Here is a 20274-nt window from a genome sequence, read left to right as displayed (position 1 = left end):
TTACTTGTAATTAATTATATTGTTAACAAGTTAAATTCGTCAGTTCAAGCACATCCCGTTTACTGTTGAAATAAAGCAATGAAAGTTAATGTTATAGTTAGGAACTTAGAAGTGTATTAGAGATACAATGTACTCTATATGTACATATAACTTCGAGTAGTCAAAGGTATTTAATTTTTACATTATCAGTTTGAACTCTCAACTACAAGACATATATTGTCATAACATTTGTAATAAATTCCACCGACATAGTAACTGTGCTTCCTTCAGTCCCACCAACTTTCTTTTTGGTCCCACTTTAAATGTAAAGTAATCCTTAAAACACACAAAAATAGATTCAAAGCTTCGTGGTCTCACATGACATGGTGTAGCGATAAAATGTTTATTCTTTTCTCTAAAGAGAGAGAGAGAGAGTTTAAATCCTACGAGGTGCACACATAAGTACTTTATAGAAGTATTTTGAAGCAGTTAATTTGTCGTAAAAAGAAAACAAGTATGAAACTCTATGTTATGTTAACTGAACTGATTGCGATATTCTAATGTTAATTTTATTACAACTTATAAGACTTTTATTGTCCGACTAATTAGATCGTTACAAACTCAAAAATATATATGTAAATTTGTGGTTCCGTGAGGGTCAATGGAGTGTGGTGGTAATTAGTTACGTTCGCTCTATCCTAGCTCCTACTAGAGGTAGAATGTTAAAATCTTGCAGGATTTTATCGAAATATTTTGAAGTAATTAGTTAGTTTGACGTTCTTAAAAAAGTTATGAAACTACATGTTATGTTAACAAACCAATTGCGGTCTTCTAGCTATAAGTTTACTACAAATTGTGGGACTTTTACCGACTGACAAATCAGATCCTTACCGCAACACATTAGTAAGTATGAAACTCCATATTAGGTCAACCGAGTTATCGTACTTGATTGCGATTATAACATTACATTTACTGCAAATCATATAACTTTTATCAACTGATAATTCAATATTCATCTTTCGATAAAGATATGAAGCTATGATTTTTTTAAATAATGCTTAGTAGGTGAAAATCTATTTGAATAATAATAATAATAATAAGAAATGTGTATCACATCAATAATAACGTCCCATACATAAAACATATTGAAATCAAGACATGTTCCTCGTTTCCGGGCACTTGATACAAGGTCACATGTTAGATTCAACTGACAACATGTGATTAAGGTTCACTGGTTTCATGTACTCCTGTGTACCGTTCATAATTTGTTGTACAATTAATCTACATGCTCGTTCGGTTGGATGAAACGCGTCCCAAAATACATACTCATCTCTATTCTTGCACAAGTTTGAAGTCGCCGAGCAAAACCCAGGCATCCCATTGAGTGGTCCTTGTCCACAACAAGCTTCCTTTGATGTTTTAAAACCTACATAATTGTTGTTTATATGAGATATTATAGGTAATACAAAAAATATTATAGATATCTTACTAGTTGATATTTGTGTTATATGTTTCTCTAACATGCCAAATGAAGAAAAAAATGGTAAAATTAACTAAAATGAAAATTCTTAGGAAAATGTATTTAAAATGCACCACATGTTTATAAATCTTTATTTTAAATAAATTAGATTATTTTTTTGGCATTATTGTTATTGTATGTGGGGTTTTAGTGACCCTTTATAAAAGAGAAGTAAAGGGTTTTAATTTTTACCCAGTTTACAAAAAAAAAATAAAAATGGTAACAATATAATATTTTATGTTTTACTCACAATTTTAAAACAAAATGTGTCAAAAGGGTTAAAATCTCGAAACGTTTTATTTTTGTATTTGTTTTATGAAACTTGATAAGGGCCTATGGATCGGATTTATTCTTATTTAATTTAGATATTTGGCCCGTTATTCAACCAGTCAAAAAGATTAATACTTACCAAACGCCGTAGGATTATTGATTAAATCTTCATGGACGAGTTTGTTATTGGAAGCGATAAAATTTTCGGCCTGATACTTGGCATTAAGGTCTTGAACCATTTGGCTGAGTAAAGGCTCGAACAAAGCGGATGCTTCTTGTAGATCCTCGGCACACTCACCGGTCAAACTATGTTGCATTCGTTCTGCTGGTGCGCACCCAATCGGTCCCGGGCCCATCACAATTGTCTTTCTTGCTCCCAATTCATAGAGTTTCTACATTGTAATTTGATGAAATTTTACTATATTTCAATTCACAAAATGCTCATGATCAAATTTATTATTTTTTTGTTATCGCGAACTTTCATTATCCCAAAACAACTACAAGCACAACATAATTGTAACTATAGTCTATAGATACAAGTTTAACCCATACCACATATGCGTATGTAGTCAACGATAAAAACGAGTAAAAAAAGGTTTGACCAAAAAGTAAACACCTTATAAAGACTAAAAGTTAAATTTAGTTAATAAAATGATACATACTAAATCACATATTAATGATTATGTATTAGGTAAATAACTAAATACTATTTTTTTAATCATATTTAATGCAAATATTAAAAATCTCTAAAAAGCACGAAAAGGAAAAAAACTCATTTCACGGGTTGAATTTTTTTGAAATGCTACTTTCAATACAAATTTATAAATGAGTCAAAAAAAAGGAGAAAAAGAACGACGACAATTACAAATTAAAGTCCCACCAATATTTCATGGCTCACTCTGTCCCTTGTTGGTAACTCAAGACATTATCAAAAGTGAGATGTTTTAGGGGACACGACTCGCATGAAAAAATTGTTTAATTCTTTTCCTCTATCCTTATTTCTATAAAAGCGCTTTATGCAATTAAATAGTGACATCAAACAATATACTTAACAATGTGTTATATGTATAACAGCAAAAAAAACGTACCACCAAGATCCTGCGATACTCGTCTATGAGATAGGGAATGTAGTTAGAAAGAGGATTTGATAGAGATCTAGCCGAGCCGGGAAACAAAAAATAGTTGTTCACGAAATCGTTGCCACCTAAGGAAATGAGGAGCACTGCGTTATTAACAACTTGCTTAGCCTTTTCTTCACCAATCAAAGAAACTAATTTTTGTTGGTACTCTTTGAAGTACTCGAGTTGTAATGGCATTTTTATAACATTCATCTACAAAACAAACAATCAATTAACAATTAATTAAGTATTTTATATATATATATATATATATATGTATGTATGTATATAAGGAAAAAAATATTTGCAATTAAACTTTGTAATTATTAATTTTCTTTAAAAAATGAAAAAAAAAATTGAAATTAACCTCTACATATTATTATATTTCTAAAATTGAATATAAATTAAATCAAATAAAGGTTTAGTGGAATTTATGTTTATATACGAAATATATAAAACTAGAGTATATAAATTATATATATATATATATATTAATAAATGCAATCCATGTCAAAATGGTGGGCTTGGGCTACCCAATATTGTCTGTGATCGTTGGTGTATAGGTCACATTTTGTCATTGGGTTACCCGGTAGCCGGGCTTTATTTGTTGGTCTTTCAAATATAAAACTTTGACTTACAAATTGGAATCCGGTATCGTTTAGTATTCCAACTCCAGCGGAAGCAAAATTTGCTCCAACAAGAAGTTTTTGACCCATGAGTTGAGGACTCAAATAGGGTAAAAGGGGTTCGGATCCGATATACTCACCTGACAAAAATATTAACAAGAATTTGGTTAATTAAGTATATATATTTATTTAATCTAAAAAAGAGATAAAACAAATACTGAACTGATAACATCTGGAATATTAAGGCCGTTGGAGAAACGGCCGGTAGGTTTATGAGCTGGAGAATCGATGCCGTAAGGTGGCATGTCAGCACGAGCAGCCGTGATCAAGAAATTATTGTTACCATTATCAACTAACGAGTCTCCAAACACAAAAAATGCCGGAGGTTGCTTTTTTGTGGGGCTAGCAGGATGCCTTGTTGGTGCAACTGGAGTTCCAGTGGATGGTGAAGGACTTCCCTCAGGTGGAACATGAGTCCCACCAGGGTTGAAGATAACCTTGTCGCCGCCATGATACCCCCGGGGTTCAAAGACAATCTTGTCGAGTGTGGCACTAACCCTTGCGGCTAAGCATAAAACAAGCATTAACCAAAGGTTAGCCATTTGTGATGAAGAAGAAAAGAGAGACGAGTTTCAAATCAAAGAGAGGCGATTGAAAACAAGAATGGCTTATGGGTTTATATAGATGGTTAGAATCATAATACTACAATCTTAAGCATTTTGGAGTCATGAAAACATGGAATTTAATTTGATATAATTAATGGTGAATTTAATATGATCAAATCTTTATTATTATCTTTTTAAAAGGGTAAGATCATTATGTTTCATTGTTGTATAATTTCATTAACAAAAGGGGTCAAAACGTGTATTTTAATTGTTTTTTTTTCTAAAGATGATTGTAATATTATTATTGTAATAACGCATTAATTTTTTAATAAAGTTACAGAAAAAAGAAAAGATTAATTATCTGTAGACTACAAGTCAACCGGCCCCACTTACACGGAGAATCTACAAATACCATTTTGTTGGTTTCACACCTTGCCACCATGGTCAATGGTCACCCTACTTTTGAAGATTGAGAAAGTAATTAATAAATTTTAATTTTAATACACTTAATTAGTATGGCCAAACTGTCACTTTGACTTTTAGTAAAGGTCAAACCTAAGATCAGCAGCATTTCAACAGTCGGTTGACCAGTATATGAAACCGGGTTAACTAAATCAGTTTTGGTTTTGATACGAGTCGGTTTCAGTATTTTCCACTAATAGTATCGAATTGGCGCCGTACCGCAAGACTACATCGAAATTTTGTATCACACAAATTTATGTTTGTAATTTTTATTTGATTAGTCAGTTTGCAACATAATTAAACAATGACCGACTACCTTATGTATTAGACTAGTATTATCCGACTCACAAAGAATAATTAATTGCTTATAAAATTCTTCAATTTCAGTATAATCTATTTGCATTTTTCTCTATGTCGTAAGATATTAATGGAATGCTCTTGGAGTTTTTCAAAAACTCGTGGTTTGCTCAAAAGAAAAAAAAACATGCTCTAAATCAACCCATTAAGCTATATTGTGGAGTACAAATATGATCCTTGATAATTCCCCGTTGGCGGAAGGCAATGCCTCGTGGTCCTGACTCCTAGGGACTCATTCCGACTTAAACACGAGGCATGTCTTTACCAACAAAAATGTAAGCTATTTTAAGGAAACAAAAACGTAAACGCTAGCATGAACTTTATAGAAAAGGCCTTTACTAAAAACATAGAATACGAAGACGGTTTTCGAGCTATAACTTTGTAGTTACATGGCTTAGTTAGGCTCCAATTATTATATTAGTAAGATAGGTTGCTTAAGCGCATTTTGACCCTTTCTTCTCACCTTTATCTTATCTAACATACTAGCCGCTCCTGAGAGTACTTATAGTCTATTCTTGTGTACTCACACATCTACCATAACATTCACATATCTGTTACCTCCATCTTGCATCCACGTGTTTTCTTAATGGCCCAACAGCCTCTCACATAAAACATAGTAATTACAACCTTAAATTTTCTCTTTAATTTAGTTGGGAACGTTCTAACGCACAATATTCTAGTGAATGCTCTCCACTTACACCGACTAACCACAGTGCAGTGGGCCATGTCATTATCCACCTCCCCGTCCTCCTGATAAACAAACGATTACAAATACTTGACATTAGTTGCACGAGGAATCACTTGATCATCAATCGTGATTTGAGATCACAATTGAGATTTTTAGTCTTAGAGAGACTAATGGGTACTGTTTCATTTTCAAACTAAAAAAGGCGAAACCAATACAAAATCCGACATTTTAGTTTTATATTTTAAAAAAAAAAACGAACTTTTAGTTCGGTTTTGGTTTAACATGTAGTAAAAACGAAAAAAAGTGAACCAACTTTATATATCTTAATTTCATTTTTTATTTTTAAGTAATTTATAAAATATAGTAATTAGGTACTCACTAATTCTTTTTAGCTCAAATTCATTATTTCACGCTCTTTTTTTCTTGCCCAAAAATTTCAAACTCAAATATAGAAAAAAGAAAATGAAACAAAAATAACCGAAATCCAATTTAATACTAAACAAAACAAAAAATTGATTTTTACTAAAATTAAACCGACCCAAACTAAACTATACACACACCTACATGTACTTTCTTGATGTATATTAGGTTATTAATGTTAAGATAAATGAATAGCTTTACTAACACTACATTCTCGGGTTTAAAATGCAAGGAAAAGAAATGATAAGATTGGATAGAGGAAGAAAAGAAAATAAATTACATACTTAAAAGACATTCTCGAGTTAAAATAAAAGTAAAGAAAAGAAAATGTTTATTACATTCTTGAGTTAGATTGGAAGGAAAGGATAGGAAAAAAAATTATAATTTTACAATTATGTCCTTATAGCAACGTGAAAAAGAGAGAATTAAGATAAGGTAAATTGGTAATATGGTAATGAGATATAAAGTTTCCTTCACAATCTGGCCATATTTGACAGGAAAGTTTTGAAGGAAAAAAGGCTAACTTTTCCTTCCATTATTTTTCTTCTCTTTTAATGAAAAAACTCAAGAATGAAAAAGAAAAATTTTCTTATCTTTTCTTTTGTAATCCCTTAACTAAAAAACTCAAGAATGTAGTGTAAATGTTAAAATTAATCAGTTTTTTTTAAAAAAAAACTCATGCATGTCTCCGCCATGCACGCATCATCTTGTATCTCAACAAAAACCAATTCTCTTGATCCAATTTAGCAACCAATCTAACCATCTTCTGAACCTTTATTATCCGGCGGAAGCGGTCGACGCCGGTGGAGAAGTAAACAACAATGGCTACGGAAACCGGAATCAAAATCGAATCAATCTCCAAAACAAGCAATGATTCATGTAACAAGTACGATAAACAATCGGGAAAACGACGTCGTGATATGTTGTTAGGATTAGGGTTTTGGGTGCAAGGATTTCGGTGTTTTCCATGGATGGCGGTGAATTTTTTTCTCAAAGACGGATTCCGGTTGGATCCGGCCACGTTGCAGATTTTGCAGAATTCGGCGAGTCTTCCGATGGTTGCGAAGCCGTTTTATGGTCTTGTTTCGGATTCGTTTTATTTGTTCGGGCAGCATCGGATTCCGTACATTGCTGGTGGAGGTATGATATATCGATCGTTTTTGTTTCTTGGGTCACGCTATAGCTACACCATCCCTGTTTGATTCACATCATTAAACGTGTCCAAAAACATTGGACGACTGTTTTGAACAAAAAGTCAAAGTTTGAAAATTATTGTTAGAACAACCGCTCGAATAATATCCCGGATGAACATTCTGACAATAGAGGGTCAAATTTTGAAAATTATTGGTCAGAGAGGTTGGTCAGCATATATATAGACGTCCGTTCTGACCATAGACGGTCAGACTTTAGATAGTTATGGTCAAAACGACTGCCTGACTTCTATTAGGACGGCTATTTGAAACGAAATGAGATTAGAATTTCTTTGTAATGAAGTTTCACTGTTTGCGATATTGTCATAAGCATGAACACACTTTTGTTCAACATTTATAATATCATGTCACTTTTTATATATATATGGGTAACACACGTCTAAGTTTTGGATTTTTAAGGTGGTTTAAAGAATTACCAAGTGTTCTTTTCTAATTATTTACAAGTGGACAACTCAGCAAAAGCTGACATAATTTTTGGGTTTGATTCCCAACAACAAACTCCAAAGCTCGAATGTCAGCTTTTGTCTAAGTGTTACTACTTGTAAACACTTTTAAAATGTCTAGAAACACATGTTTCGTTCTTAAAACCAACTAGAAGGCCCAAAAAATATCATGTGTCGTGTCGTATTGTTGTTACGACATCCATACATGATACATACAATCGACTAAGTTTAACGACGCGTATCTTATTTGACAAGTTATGACAATAATACGTAATATGATGAACACTACTGTGATCATATTTTGCAGCTTTGTTACAAGCTATATCATGGTTTGCCATTGCATCTGCACCACCTTCAACCATTTCATTCTTCACAATCACCACATATCTCCTTCTTGGAAACCTTGGTGCTTCAATAGTTGAAGTTGCAAATGATGCAGTAGTCACCGAATGTGTAAAACCACCCACGAATGATTCGGATCTCCAATCATTTGCGTGGGTCGCTGCATCAATCGGTGGCATCTCTGGAAACTTTCTTGGTGGTCTTTTTGTTGATCGGCTTTACTCACAAACCATGTTTTTGGTCTTCGGGTTTATATTGACTCTTCAGTTCTTTATCACAATTTCCATAAGCGAGAAATCACTCGGCTTACCGGAGAAGCATTCTTTACATGGTATCAGAACCCAAGTTTCAAATTTGTTTATGGTATTAAAAAGACCAGAGATTCTTCGGCCTATTTTATGGCTTGCAGCATCTTATGCTGTGATTCCCGCGTTAACAGGAAGCATGTTTTATTACCAAACACAATATTTAAGCATTGAATCCTCGGTTCTCGGTGTTTCAAAGGTGTTTGGTCAAGTAACAATGTTGTTATGGGGTGTTGTGTATAACCGATACTTGAAATCTATCCCACCACGGAAACTAATTTCATCGATTCAAGGAACATTGGCGGTCTTGATGTTGTCGGATGCGTTATTCGTAAACGGGTTTTATCGTAGGTTGGGTATACACAATTCGGTGTATGTAGTGTTTGTTTCTGGATTTCTTGAGGTTTTATATATGTTCAAGATTCTACCTTTTAATGTTCTAATGGCAAAACTATGTCCACCGGGTTGTGAAGGATCTTTGATGGCATTTTTAATGTCCACCGTCGCATTAGCGTTTATTGTAAGTGGATACTTTGGTGTGGCACTAGCGTCGTATGTAGGAGTCACAGTAACCAATTTTTCGGGTTTTAAGAAAGGACTCGTAATCCAGGCGGTGTGCACAGTTTTGCCTCTTTTTTGGTCTTCGTGTATCCCTGAGGGCATGAAACCCGAACCCGAAAAGAAAAAAAACTGAAGTCGAAAGACTTCTTGCAAAAGATATTATCAAAAGAGTATGAGATAATGTCCCATTAGTTCCTAGTGCATGTAACATTTCATAGAGATATTTTATGTATGAATTTACCATTGATCTTGATACAATTTCCTACAATTTTGTGTTTTTGCCTTGCATTATATATATTTCAATGAGTTTGCATCTTTCTCACGACTAAACCAGCGCGTAAGGCGTATACAATATGCGGTTTCATATTATTTGTTTTAAACTTCAGCGAGCCTCATCATTTATGGGAAGAAGACGTAGTATTGAACCATATGGTACAAAAATCCAAATCGTGTGGCCGATTGCGATTTTCATCGGCTGAAACCTATTCTTGTACAATCGATCACACGATCATAACCCAAAAAGTTGTGTAGAAACAGGATCAATCAAATTAACCATAATAGAAAGTTATGTAGAAAACATGATCAATCAAAAGCATTGATACTTGGCTTAAAACATAAAGATTAACCATAGGTCCATAACATAACTAGCATAGCATAACAAACAACCCTATACAGCTAGAAACTGTACAGGGCAACAACACATAAACAGGTTTTTAGATTGTGACAACAAAGCCCAAGTGCGCGCACGATATACGTGTGTTGTTGTTGGCTTGTTACAAAGGTCAAACACGAGCATCCCACAAGGAGTCGGCACAAACCTCCTTTGCAGCAGATGTCAAGAAAAGGTAAACATCATCAGGCGGGCTCAACCCCAGCGTAGAAGCCCTGTTCCAGCGGTCAATTCTCTTCATCCCAACACATGGCCCATACGCCATGTTCATGTCGAATTGCCTTAAAACCTCTTCATTTGCATCGCGATTCTCTGTTAATTCAATAATGTTTCACATCAGAAAAACAAGTTACATATAAAAACTTTGAATATGTATCAGTCTATAAAACGCTATGGATTTGGCAAAACAACTTGAATACTGCATATCAAACAAGTATACACAACACACACACACACACACACGTATAGAGGGACACCGTATAAACAATTATATCTTCTGCTATCACATAAAACAGTTCTTCAAAAGTTTGGAACACCAGAAAAGCAAAACTGTGAAATTGTCAGAATGTAAATCAAAGTTATTTTCAACTCGGAATATGTTTTTAATTTCAGGTTTCTTGTAATCGAAACTAGAAAAACAACATTAACCTATACAGCTAATACTATCAGTTGCATAAGATCATTCAAACAGATTAATTTGCAAGGCTAGAAGTGAAAACGAGTCGAGCCCGAGTCTCAAATAAAGCTCATTTGGTTATCGAACCCAAACTCGAGCCTTGTATGGAGAGATCGTTTAGGCACGTCGATCCTTAACGAGCCTTGTGTATTTTGAAATTTTAGCTCTTTTGGACTTCTATGTATCAATTTCACACTATCCGAGCTCGAGCCGGCCGAGCTTTTGGCTCTTTTAAGGTTTTCTCAAAATATATAAAAATAATAAAAACTGTATATAAATTAATTGACAAATAGCAAACCAGCCGAGCCCAAGTTTGAAAAAACGACTCACGAGCCGAGCTCGAGCTTTGGAAACAAATCTCAAAACAATCCATGATCGAGCTGACTCGATTAAACCCGTAGAACGAACGGATGCATTTTGACAGTTTTTGATCAGTTTTGAGTAAATGAAATCGATCAATACATTAAAATTGTAAGTTATAATACGGCATTCAATTCGTCCTATAATATTCAACATAAATGCAAAACCATGAAACCCTAACTACAAAAACACGATCCAATTCCAAATAAAAAAATTAACTTAAAATACAATCAATTTACTCAATTACTTACCTTGAAGATCAAGAGACCCATGGGCTACAAGAGCAGGTGGTTGTGCAGCACCCGCTCCGAAACTCGCAGCGGCTTTCGCCTTCGGTTTGGGTTTAGAAGACGAAGGTTTAGTGATCCCTGCGTTCTTCTTCTTCTGTTTGTAAAACCCCTTCATATCTGCAGATGAAGCCATGACAATTTGGTTAATTTTGAAACTTGAAACCCTAATTTGATAGTTTGTGATTTGAATTTGAAATTTGAATGATAAACAAAAGGGGGTAATTGGAGTAATATAAGATGATATTAAATTTTTACATTGTTTACCCATGTAGTTAAAAAGAATGTACAATTTTTAACCTGAGCTTTAATTTTCTCAAAAGTCGAATTATCTTAAACCGTGCGTACAGTGCGTAGTGCCGTAGTGGCACGTTTTGGGCTCAAAAAAATAAGGGAACACCGCCCCCCCCCCCCCACACCAACATTTTGTGTAGAGTTTTGGTGGTTAACATTGTGGAGACAACGTTCAAATGGCCTTTTAAATAGCGTTCAAATAGCGTTGGGCTATACTAAAAAAAACAAAAACGTTTTATCTATATAAACTAACAAACACCGTCTTCACTTTTAAACCACAATACAAAAATCTTCTCATCATCTAATACTATCGTCATTTTTTTTTCAAATTACCAAACAAATACCCATCAATTTATATGAAAAAAGAGATTAAAACCCCAATCAATAATTATGGTTGGGTCACGAAGATGGACCTGTGAAGAAGAGGTTGTGTTTATGAAGACTTGGACCTTATGAATCAACGAACGTCGAGTTTTTGACTACGCATGGTCTTATGTTATGTGTATTAATTTAACTAAAAAGTGAAAAACACGTACTATCACGTAGACACAAGTTCTCATTAAGTTTTTTCATGTAAAACGTTTAATTGTTAAACAACAACACAATTAGCATTTAATCTTTATTATTATATAAGGAAGGATGTGAGTAAGTTGAATTTAATTGGTTGAATTTGTTTGTGGTCCCACACCTTTAAGCCCTTGCTCAATTGATTTTGATTGGTTAAATTTGACTTACGCCTTTAACTCTTTGAGCCCCTTGCTCTGTTAATGCAGTAGTGTCCAAAGGTAATATTAGCCCCTAAGGCCCCTTAACGTCCTTATGTGTAAGAGTTTGGTTGGAAGCATCATGGTTAGACTCACTTGAGAAAACTTAGAGGATGATTACAATCATTACATCATGAATAATAAAATAAATAAAATAATATGTAATAACTTCAACAAATAAGCCAAAATATGAGATAAATCTAAAAATCAGAATCCAATTAAGTACAATTATAAGATTAAACTAGAATTGCCATAGTTGTTTTATTGGAACTAACATATTATGATTTAAAGCTACAAAGTGTTAACAACAACAGTCAATATGCAAGTCACTATGCCCAACATCCTCAACCTTGATGACCTCTTAAACCTCATGGCCTGGTTATGATTCATCCCTAATCCCATAAACCCGGATTTCGGACTGATCCTCGTCATAGGAGAAGCTGTGTACAAAGCCACATAAGAGTAATATTATCTCATATTAACAACCATTAAGTTATGAATTTAAGTGACTAAACTATTTTTTTTAAAGTTACTTACAAGCAACTGTAGAACTGGCGGTTGAGCCTAGAGAAACTTGTGGAGTAGGCGATATCGATGGTAAAGGCGCACCTTCATGAAGCCAAAATTGTTAGTATGTCGGTGATTATAATCAACAACTATAGAACCGAACAAAATGGACACCCCTAGACAAAGGGCCGTATCTGAGAATTGTAAAAAATAAAATAAAATTGGGTCGAAGGCGAAAACTTTTTTGGGTCTCAATTAAAAGGGTTGGTTTGTTGGTTTTAACAATTAAAATTTTAAATTTAATGGACTTGGTTATGATTTGGGTTGTGCAAATTTTTATTTTTTTTAAGTAGACTCAAATGAGTTAAGTAATTGAGTTTAAACATCAAAAATACATAATTTTTTTATATATAAAAAAAAAATAAATTTAAATTTTTTTTGGACCTAACGGGTGTCGGGCCAGGGTCCGTCGACCACGACCCTGCCTAGACACTAATAATCTAGTATTATGATAAGAAGACGAACCCAACCTGTACACGAGACAATGTCGAAATGGACACTGCATATAGATGGTAGACGCATAGCAAGTGTCGTGTTGGCAGGGAAAGCGGAGCTCAAAACCGAGTTATTAAGCAAAAGACACAAGCACCGTGGCTGCTGATCATTCACACGCCTCAAAATATCACAACATGACTGAGACGGATCGGTGGCTACACCTTGGACAAATGGTGCACACATTGCTAGGGGAATGATACAGGGCCCACATTCGGCAAAGGTGGGGGTTATTGGGGAGTTGGGTTGGGTCATGGTTTGGGAGGGAATGTATGTGATGAATAACAGAAGAAGCAAGGCAACCATTGAGGACGAAGACATGGTGGTTCGTGCCTGCGCGGTGCTAGTGGTGGAAGTCTGGAATGGATATATAAATGCATTGGTCATTGGTTGAGTGTGATATGCAGCATGTGTTATGTATGAGTTCACAAGGGAAACCACATGTCTCAATAATAATATGCATTTGACTAGAAATGCATAATGCATGTATAGGTGTTAGGGGTGTTTAATATTCGGTTTCAAAGTGATTAAAACGAACTCAAACATACATCAACAAAATACCAAAACAAAGTGCAACCCATTCGCGAACACAACTGATTTAAAACCATTCGCGGCTTCACACACGCAATCAAAATCGCTCACAAAGTTCAATTTCATACTCTAGCTTATAATTTCAACTCAAAAACCAAGTGACAACATTAACAAGCAAGGCACCTAGCAGTATCTACACTCATCACATAAGTTGTATACGTCCGACGTGGAAATTACTAACCCCTACGCAAACAATTTCCGTTACACAATATTAATTATAATACAAACAAGATGGTACAATCATGTGAAAGATGTAGACACTGATGAGGTTGTAACCAAACCCGAAAGCAGTCCAACCATGGCTGCACTGTTGTAAGTGCTCGGTTCGGTTTGCATAGAGTTGTTACGTAAGTCAATGAATGACTCGTTTAAAAATGGTCCACCAACAAGTGCACCCATTGCAATGTTAGGGTTAGGCTGGTCTGAATCGAGCCATTGCCAGCCTTTAGCACCCGGTGGTTGCATCAGCGGGTATGGAGGCTCCTCTATGGTGCACAAATTGCGAGTATTTTTCACCGTATCCGACAAGATAACTCATTTTCATTGGATTGTCTCCCAACACATAGTTTGCCTAATGCAAAAATAGAATCACATCAGTACCAGACAGAGACAAAAATTTCGACATATTTGCATATAAATAGGTCTAATTACGCATGTATATATATGTGTGCGTGTGTATGTATATATATAGGTAGGGAGGCGTTCAAATCAGAACCAAAACATCTCATTACATCATTATTGCATTTAGTACTAATGCTTTATGTGATTCTCTAGCCCTGCTTGCGGTGCGCACATATGATGTATATATGTGTGAACCCTCGGGTGGGCAACAGTGAAATTGCACTAATTTTGACGTTATTTTACTAATCTCGTGAAAATAACGTTAAAAGTGACGGACGGTTAATCAGGCATCATGTAGTGGCGTTGATAGCCGAAAGACAAGGGTACATGCACCGATCAGCCGGTGTCCCGATGATTGAGTGCTATGTGCCTTATGTCCAAGGCTTGATGCAAAACTACTATCGAGCCGGGGGTCTCACTGGAAGCAGCCTCTCTATCCTTATGGGGTAGAGGTAAGGCTGTCTACATCTTACCCTCCTCAGACCCTACTATAGCTTTGCTATTGGTGGGATATACTGAGTACGATGATGATGATGATGATGATGATGATGATGATGCTTTATGTGATTCTCGCAGTATATAATTGGTTATGAAAGAATGATGTTTATCATTGTGTGTGTAAAATTAAGCTAAATCATATATGTATATATCCTTCTGAAAGTTTCAAATCTCATGCATATCCTTCAAATTTCATAATGTCGTGTTTGACATTATAAAACAGCAAAAATAGCATATTTACCAAATCCATTAAATAAACGAAAAGGATCATGTTAACTGTGAATTATATCGGTGCGTAATGTTAAAAAAAAAAACTAGTTACAAGAGACTGATTTTATTTTTATTCATTATGAAATCGGTGAATATGATATTTATAGTGTTTGAAAGGGATTAATATCATATTATAAAATTAGAGATTTTAGGACATATATGTAATTGAGATAAAAAAAAAGATCAGCTTAAAGTGCATTTAAATGTTTACCGAACTCTTAAATCATTTTACTGAAAATTACAGATTTATATTTGCACAATATATTTTATAACATTTTTATCAGATGGGCTGAAAATAACCGAGATTTTTACTTTTCATGCTACGATTCTCCTAATCATTTTGCTTTAAAAAACTAGATTATTATTGTAGTAGAGAGTTTTTGTGATCATCTAATGTATCAGCTATTTATTAAAAAAATGGACAAAACAAACAAATATTATGTAATCACTGTAAACACAACTTTACCTGTGACATGGCAAACTTCCTAAGATCTGATGCTGAAAAAGAGGCTGAATCACACTGGATTCTTCGGGTTCGTGATGTAAGCATGTAATCACTGTAAACCACGGCTAAAAAGGCAGAAGCTACCGGATGCTGCAAAGCGTTCCAATCACTGATCCATATAAGACCACCTGTGTTTTTAATGGTCAGATAAATATATAAATAAAAGGGAAAAAAGGATACTGTATAGCATTCAACTTTTTTTAATAAAACCACTTTATAAGCCACCCAATGGCCAAAAAGATCAGATGACGAAGACGCCCTTAAAACTTTTGGAAAGACAGTTAGTCACCTTGGATGAGGTAACGTAACGTGTCAACAAGTTATATGTAAAAACTGGCCCCCCAAGTTAAAAAAAAAATAAAATAATGGCATTTTCGTAATTTGGAGTGATTGTGGCAGAAAATGGTATAAATGAAAGGAGATGCTTACTTCTGGTTCTGCTTGCTGTTGCTGTTGGGGATTTTGGCAGGAGGCCACACATAACGGCCTCAGCAGTTTTTTTGTACTTTTTGAGGCTTGAATCGGTAGCAGCTTTTGAATCAAAGAAGCTTACTCTTGACAAAAGAACCTGAAGAGTTGATGTGTTTCCGCTATTATAATTTAGTAGATATGATGTGGAAATTATATTATGCTAATAATAATAATCGACTTCAACTGAATAAAATGACTTAGGGAATTTCATGCAGTAAAATAAACTTAAGGCAACTTTTGACCGGTTTCCTTTGGGCAAATTGGCAAAACCAGAAATTAAACTTTTAACTTTTTTTACGGTTTTAGTAACCGGCATTTATATTAGGTGCAAAATAACTGACTTTAGATGATTTTACATGTAAATTGCTGATGTGGCACTCATTCATGCAAGTGCCACATGCACAAAAGATGCTTATGTGAAAAATTATAAAAGTAAATATAAAGCTTAACTACATATTTGAAGAAATGATGTTTTCTCCAAAAAAACTAATTCGAAAACAATATTAAATTTCACATCAAATGCCGTGTGGAATATACATTTACACAAATCATAAATACGTGACACGTCAGCAAAATGTAAGTTGGATTCTATTTTGCTTCTAATCTAAAGTTTTGCTAAAATTAGGAAAAGGAAAGTGTATACTTTAACTCACTTTGGGCAGTTGCCTTTTTTTTGGCCCGTTAGATATAGTCATATAACACAAGTACATAACGCGAATAGATCCATTCATAAGCAAGGGTAAAATCGTAAAGGTAGTAAAAGGATAACCAATTTTACCTGGGTCCCGGGTCGTTTATCATCCCAGCTAAACCAAGTAGGACTTCCCCAATTAGCATAAGTTTCACCATTACTTCCAATCACATAATCAAGATACGTTTGATCTTTTGTTGCATGATAAAGCCAGCTGGCAGCCCACAAAAGCTCGTCACCATAACCAGTTGAATTGTAATATTGCTGAACTTGAGGGATGTTTTCACTGTAGGAGCCTCTATGTAGATCCGCGAATGTAAATAGTTCTTTAGCGTGTTTTAAAAGTGTGCTTGAATATGTTGAATCGGATGATTTGAACACTAATGATGCAGATGCCATTGCTGCTGCAGTTTCTGCTGCAACTTCTGTTCCAGGGGTCGATGCGTTTATTTGTGTTAGAGGCCTTTTTTCGGTCATATCTTCGGGTCTATCCCAACATTTGTGATAAACATCTGGATCACCCACCTGAAAAAATGAAACTTAAAACGAGTCAGAAACTCAGAAAGAGTCAATTCGGAGCAGGTGAAAGTGTTAAGAAGTATGGCGGGCCAACTCGTTTAACCACAACCCAACCCAAACCAAACATGACCTATTTATTATACAGGTATATCATATATGGATTGAACAGTTTACGATTGAACCCATTTAACCACAGCCCAAACCAAGCACGGCCAATTTAATTTACGGGTATGTGGATCGGCCCGTTTACCATTCGAACCCGTTTAACCACAACCCAAAGCAAGCACACCTCATTTAATATACGGTTATGTCGGTTGACCCGTTTACAGTTCGAGTCTGTTTAGCCACAACCCAACCCAACCTAAACACAAACCATTTAGTATACGGGTTATGTGGCTTCTAGTTTACGATTTGAACCTGTTTAAAACCCAACTCTTAACAAATTTATTTTCAAGATAGGTTCATGTAATGTGAACAATTTTTCTCCAAAAAAAGTTACATATTTTAATAATATGAGCTTAAGAGGTTTTGTGCATGAACCACATTGTTTGAAAATTTTAATAATATGAGTTAAGAGGTTTTGTGCATTATAACACACTTTGGGTGAGTTTTAATCCATTCAAGCCGTTTCTTTTCAAGCTAAAACTTTTAATTGACATTTTGTCTCGCTAAATATAAAACATACCCAAATAGATCATTTATAAAGTAAACGAGTCAAAACTACCACCTGTAGCAAATAGAAATGTGAAGTTATATTATGAGTTTGAAGATTGAGGTTACCTGAATGTAGAGCACATTTGGTTCAGGATGAGCATTAATTAAGAAATCCGTGATCCATTTAAGTGAGTCTTTAGCAGAATCCAATTGATTAGCTTTATTCATCTGATCACCATACTCAAGTATGGCCCATGAAAGAACGGTTGCTGTGTATGCCATTGGGAACCCAAACTTCATATGATCTCCAGCATCATACATTCCCTTTGAAAGATCCAATTTTGCTTCTTTTCCATCTTGTAGGCCCGAATCACCTCTCCATGATATTTCATTGTTTTCCAATTTACCAGCTACAAAAAAAATAACGAATAAAAATCCAAAAATATAAATAAGAAAAATGTGTAACAAAATTTTCCATCATTGTATGCCTGGGAAGAAGTTTCAGAGAGCTTACACTTAAATGCTAAAAAAATAGCTCCTATTTAAAAAAAGTAAGCTACTTGGCTACTCAAAATAACTTTCAAATACTTTTCTTTGAATGACAAAGCTCTAGCTTTAAACCAAACACTCTTTTATAATAATCACAAATCTAATAAGATTTATGTGTGTGTCCCTTAATGTCTATTTACACCTATAAAACACAACTACAAGCTATTTTTACAAACACTACAGCAATCATATACAGATTTTGAAGGTTTTCGGCTTTTCCAACCATAGCCCTTAGGACTATGATTAAGAGCATGACCATTTAGTCATTTACTAACCTTTTAAAAAGTATTAAAAACAAACTTAATTTAAGTACATACCATCTTAAAAAAATGGAGGAGGAAAGCTAATCATGAGAGAGAGATTCACTCTTGTAGATGAAACAATTTAATTAAAAGTACTAAGGGTTATGATTAGCAAAACATAGAGTGTGTTCTAATACATGAAGTGTGTTCTCACTTTTAGTAGTTAAATATGATATCAAATCATAGTTAAGATCTAGATCTATAAACATACAAACAAAACAGGAGTTAAAGTTTATGTAGCAATGTCAACAAATCAACAATGTAATCATTGTATACTCAATAAGTGAAGTGTATCAATAATATATAGCACAAAAACAAGTTGCTTCCAAAATCCGTAAGCTTACATTTTTGGATATCAAAGAACTGCAGAGCGATCTTGAGAGCGTCACCGTATTTCTGCGTGACGGCTCCCGGAGGACCAGGAACCGGAGGAGCATCACCGTCATCACCACCGTGGTGAAACTTGTTTTTCAATGTAAGCCCTAATGCTATTGCGATCGCTCCGACTACAATCAACACTATAAACCACCCCATGCATCCTCCAGATTTCTTCTCCTCTCCCATTTTCTCCAAATTCTGAAATTAATTCCGCAAAATCCTCAGATCTGAACTAAAAATCAACAATGCATTACATTTGGTACTGAGTACCGGTACGATTATTTTTCCAGAAATTTGGTATCAGTATCTTTTAAACCAGTACCACATTTTGTAACGAGTACCTGATTCGGTACCGGATCTCATCCCTACCGTACTCGTTACAAAATGTAAGCAACTTATTGGTACCGTATTATTTTCGATAACGGTACCAATACAACACTGACATTCTGTAATGAGTACCGGTACCATACCAATAGATTCGGTCCGGTACCGGATCTCATCTCTATGGTACTCGTTACAAAATGTTAGTGACGTACTGGTATCGGAACCTGTAGGCATGATTACTTTTTTTTTTTTTTTTAATTCGGTTTCTATATACAGTAACGAGTATTGATACATACCGATACTTTACCGAACCGACACAATTTTTATAGAAAATGTTAGTTATTTTTTTTATAAATGCGGCACCGGTCGTGTTACTTTTTCATTTTCGGTACCGGTATTGGCATTTTGTAACGAGTATAGGTACCGTACCAATAGATTGGGTAAGGTACCGGTCTCGTCCCTACATTCAATGTAATACAATAATTAGGGTTTAAAATGGATGAGTTCTGCTCAAATTGACGTACCTGGAGGATAATAATGTACAGATCTGAAGAGAATTGAAGTCAATGTGGTGAGTTAGAGTCAGAGTTAGTGAAGGTTCTTGGTAGTTGTTGGATGTATGTGTGGTGCTTGTAGTTGCAGACGCTAATATAGAAAATATATGTGCACCGACAAATGGCGCGATTGTGATTTGGATTTTATTTACCAATTTGTGTTGATGTGTGTGTGTTTGGTGATTTGATTATTGATTACACTTGACACCTTAGATTAAATTATTGGTTGCCAGTTGCTTTCGACTCACGTTTACTAAACACCCAACATGGTGGCCCGTTACTATCTGTCCAAAACCTTTGAGGACCGACGTTTTTTTTTAACGGCCAACGA

At 34.8% G+C, this 20274-nt stretch overlaps 2 protein-coding genes and 2 pseudogenes across 4 annotated transcripts; 1 reads left to right on the top strand and 3 right to left on the bottom strand.

Annotated features, from left to right (window-relative positions):
* Positions 1 to 1103: 1103 nt before the first annotated feature.
* LOC143629198 (GDSL esterase/lipase At5g33370-like) lies at positions 1104 to 4229 on the bottom strand (annotated as a pseudogene). Its single transcript, XR_013152905.1, has 5 exons — positions 3525 to 4229; positions 2841 to 3099; positions 2270 to 2394; positions 1908 to 2160; positions 1104 to 1405 (listed from the first exon to the last, which is right to left on the bottom strand). The product of XR_013152905.1 is annotated as a GDSL esterase/lipase At5g33370-like (transcript).
* Positions 4230 to 6852: 2623 nt separating this feature from the next.
* On the top strand, positions 6853 to 9242 carry LOC143629533 (putative folate-biopterin transporter 7). The gene is made up of 2 exons (XM_077098778.1): positions 6853 to 7184; positions 8006 to 9242. Exons 1-2 carry the CDS (start codon positions 6866 to 6868, stop codon positions 9037 to 9039), a joined length of 1353 nt encoding a protein of 450 aa, XP_076954893.1. The 5' UTR covers positions 6853 to 6865; the 3' UTR covers positions 9040 to 9242.
* A 212-nt stretch (positions 9243 to 9454) lies between these two features.
* LOC143629526 (uncharacterized) lies at positions 9455 to 11086 on the bottom strand. Its single transcript, XM_077098774.1, has 2 exons — positions 10864 to 11086; positions 9455 to 9888 (listed from the first exon to the last, which is right to left on the bottom strand). Exons 1-2 carry the CDS (start codon positions 11033 to 11035, stop codon positions 9689 to 9691), a joined length of 372 nt encoding a protein of 123 aa, XP_076954889.1. The 5' UTR covers positions 11036 to 11086; the 3' UTR covers positions 9455 to 9688.
* Positions 11087 to 13667: 2581 nt separating this feature from the next.
* LOC143630045 (endoglucanase 2-like) lies at positions 13668 to 19938 on the bottom strand (annotated as a pseudogene). The gene is made up of 7 exons (XR_013153086.1): positions 19914 to 19938; positions 19032 to 19263; positions 17963 to 18246; positions 16751 to 17188; positions 15931 to 16069; positions 15463 to 15629; positions 13668 to 14178 (listed from the first exon to the last, which is right to left on the bottom strand). The product of XR_013153086.1 is annotated as an endoglucanase 2-like (transcript).
* Positions 19939 to 20274: the final 336 nt, after the last annotated feature.

This window comes from Bidens hawaiensis, unplaced genomic scaffold (genome assembly GCF_021521415.1).
Source record: "Bidens hawaiensis isolate Kalapana, Puna unplaced genomic scaffold, B.hawaiensis_p1.1 tig00000459_1, whole genome shotgun sequence".
NCBI classification, from domain to species: domain Eukaryota; kingdom Viridiplantae; phylum Streptophyta; class Magnoliopsida; order Asterales; family Asteraceae; genus Bidens; species Bidens hawaiensis.
Note: the sequence above shows the minus strand (reverse complement) of the source record. Positions and strands in the feature narration are given on the sequence as shown.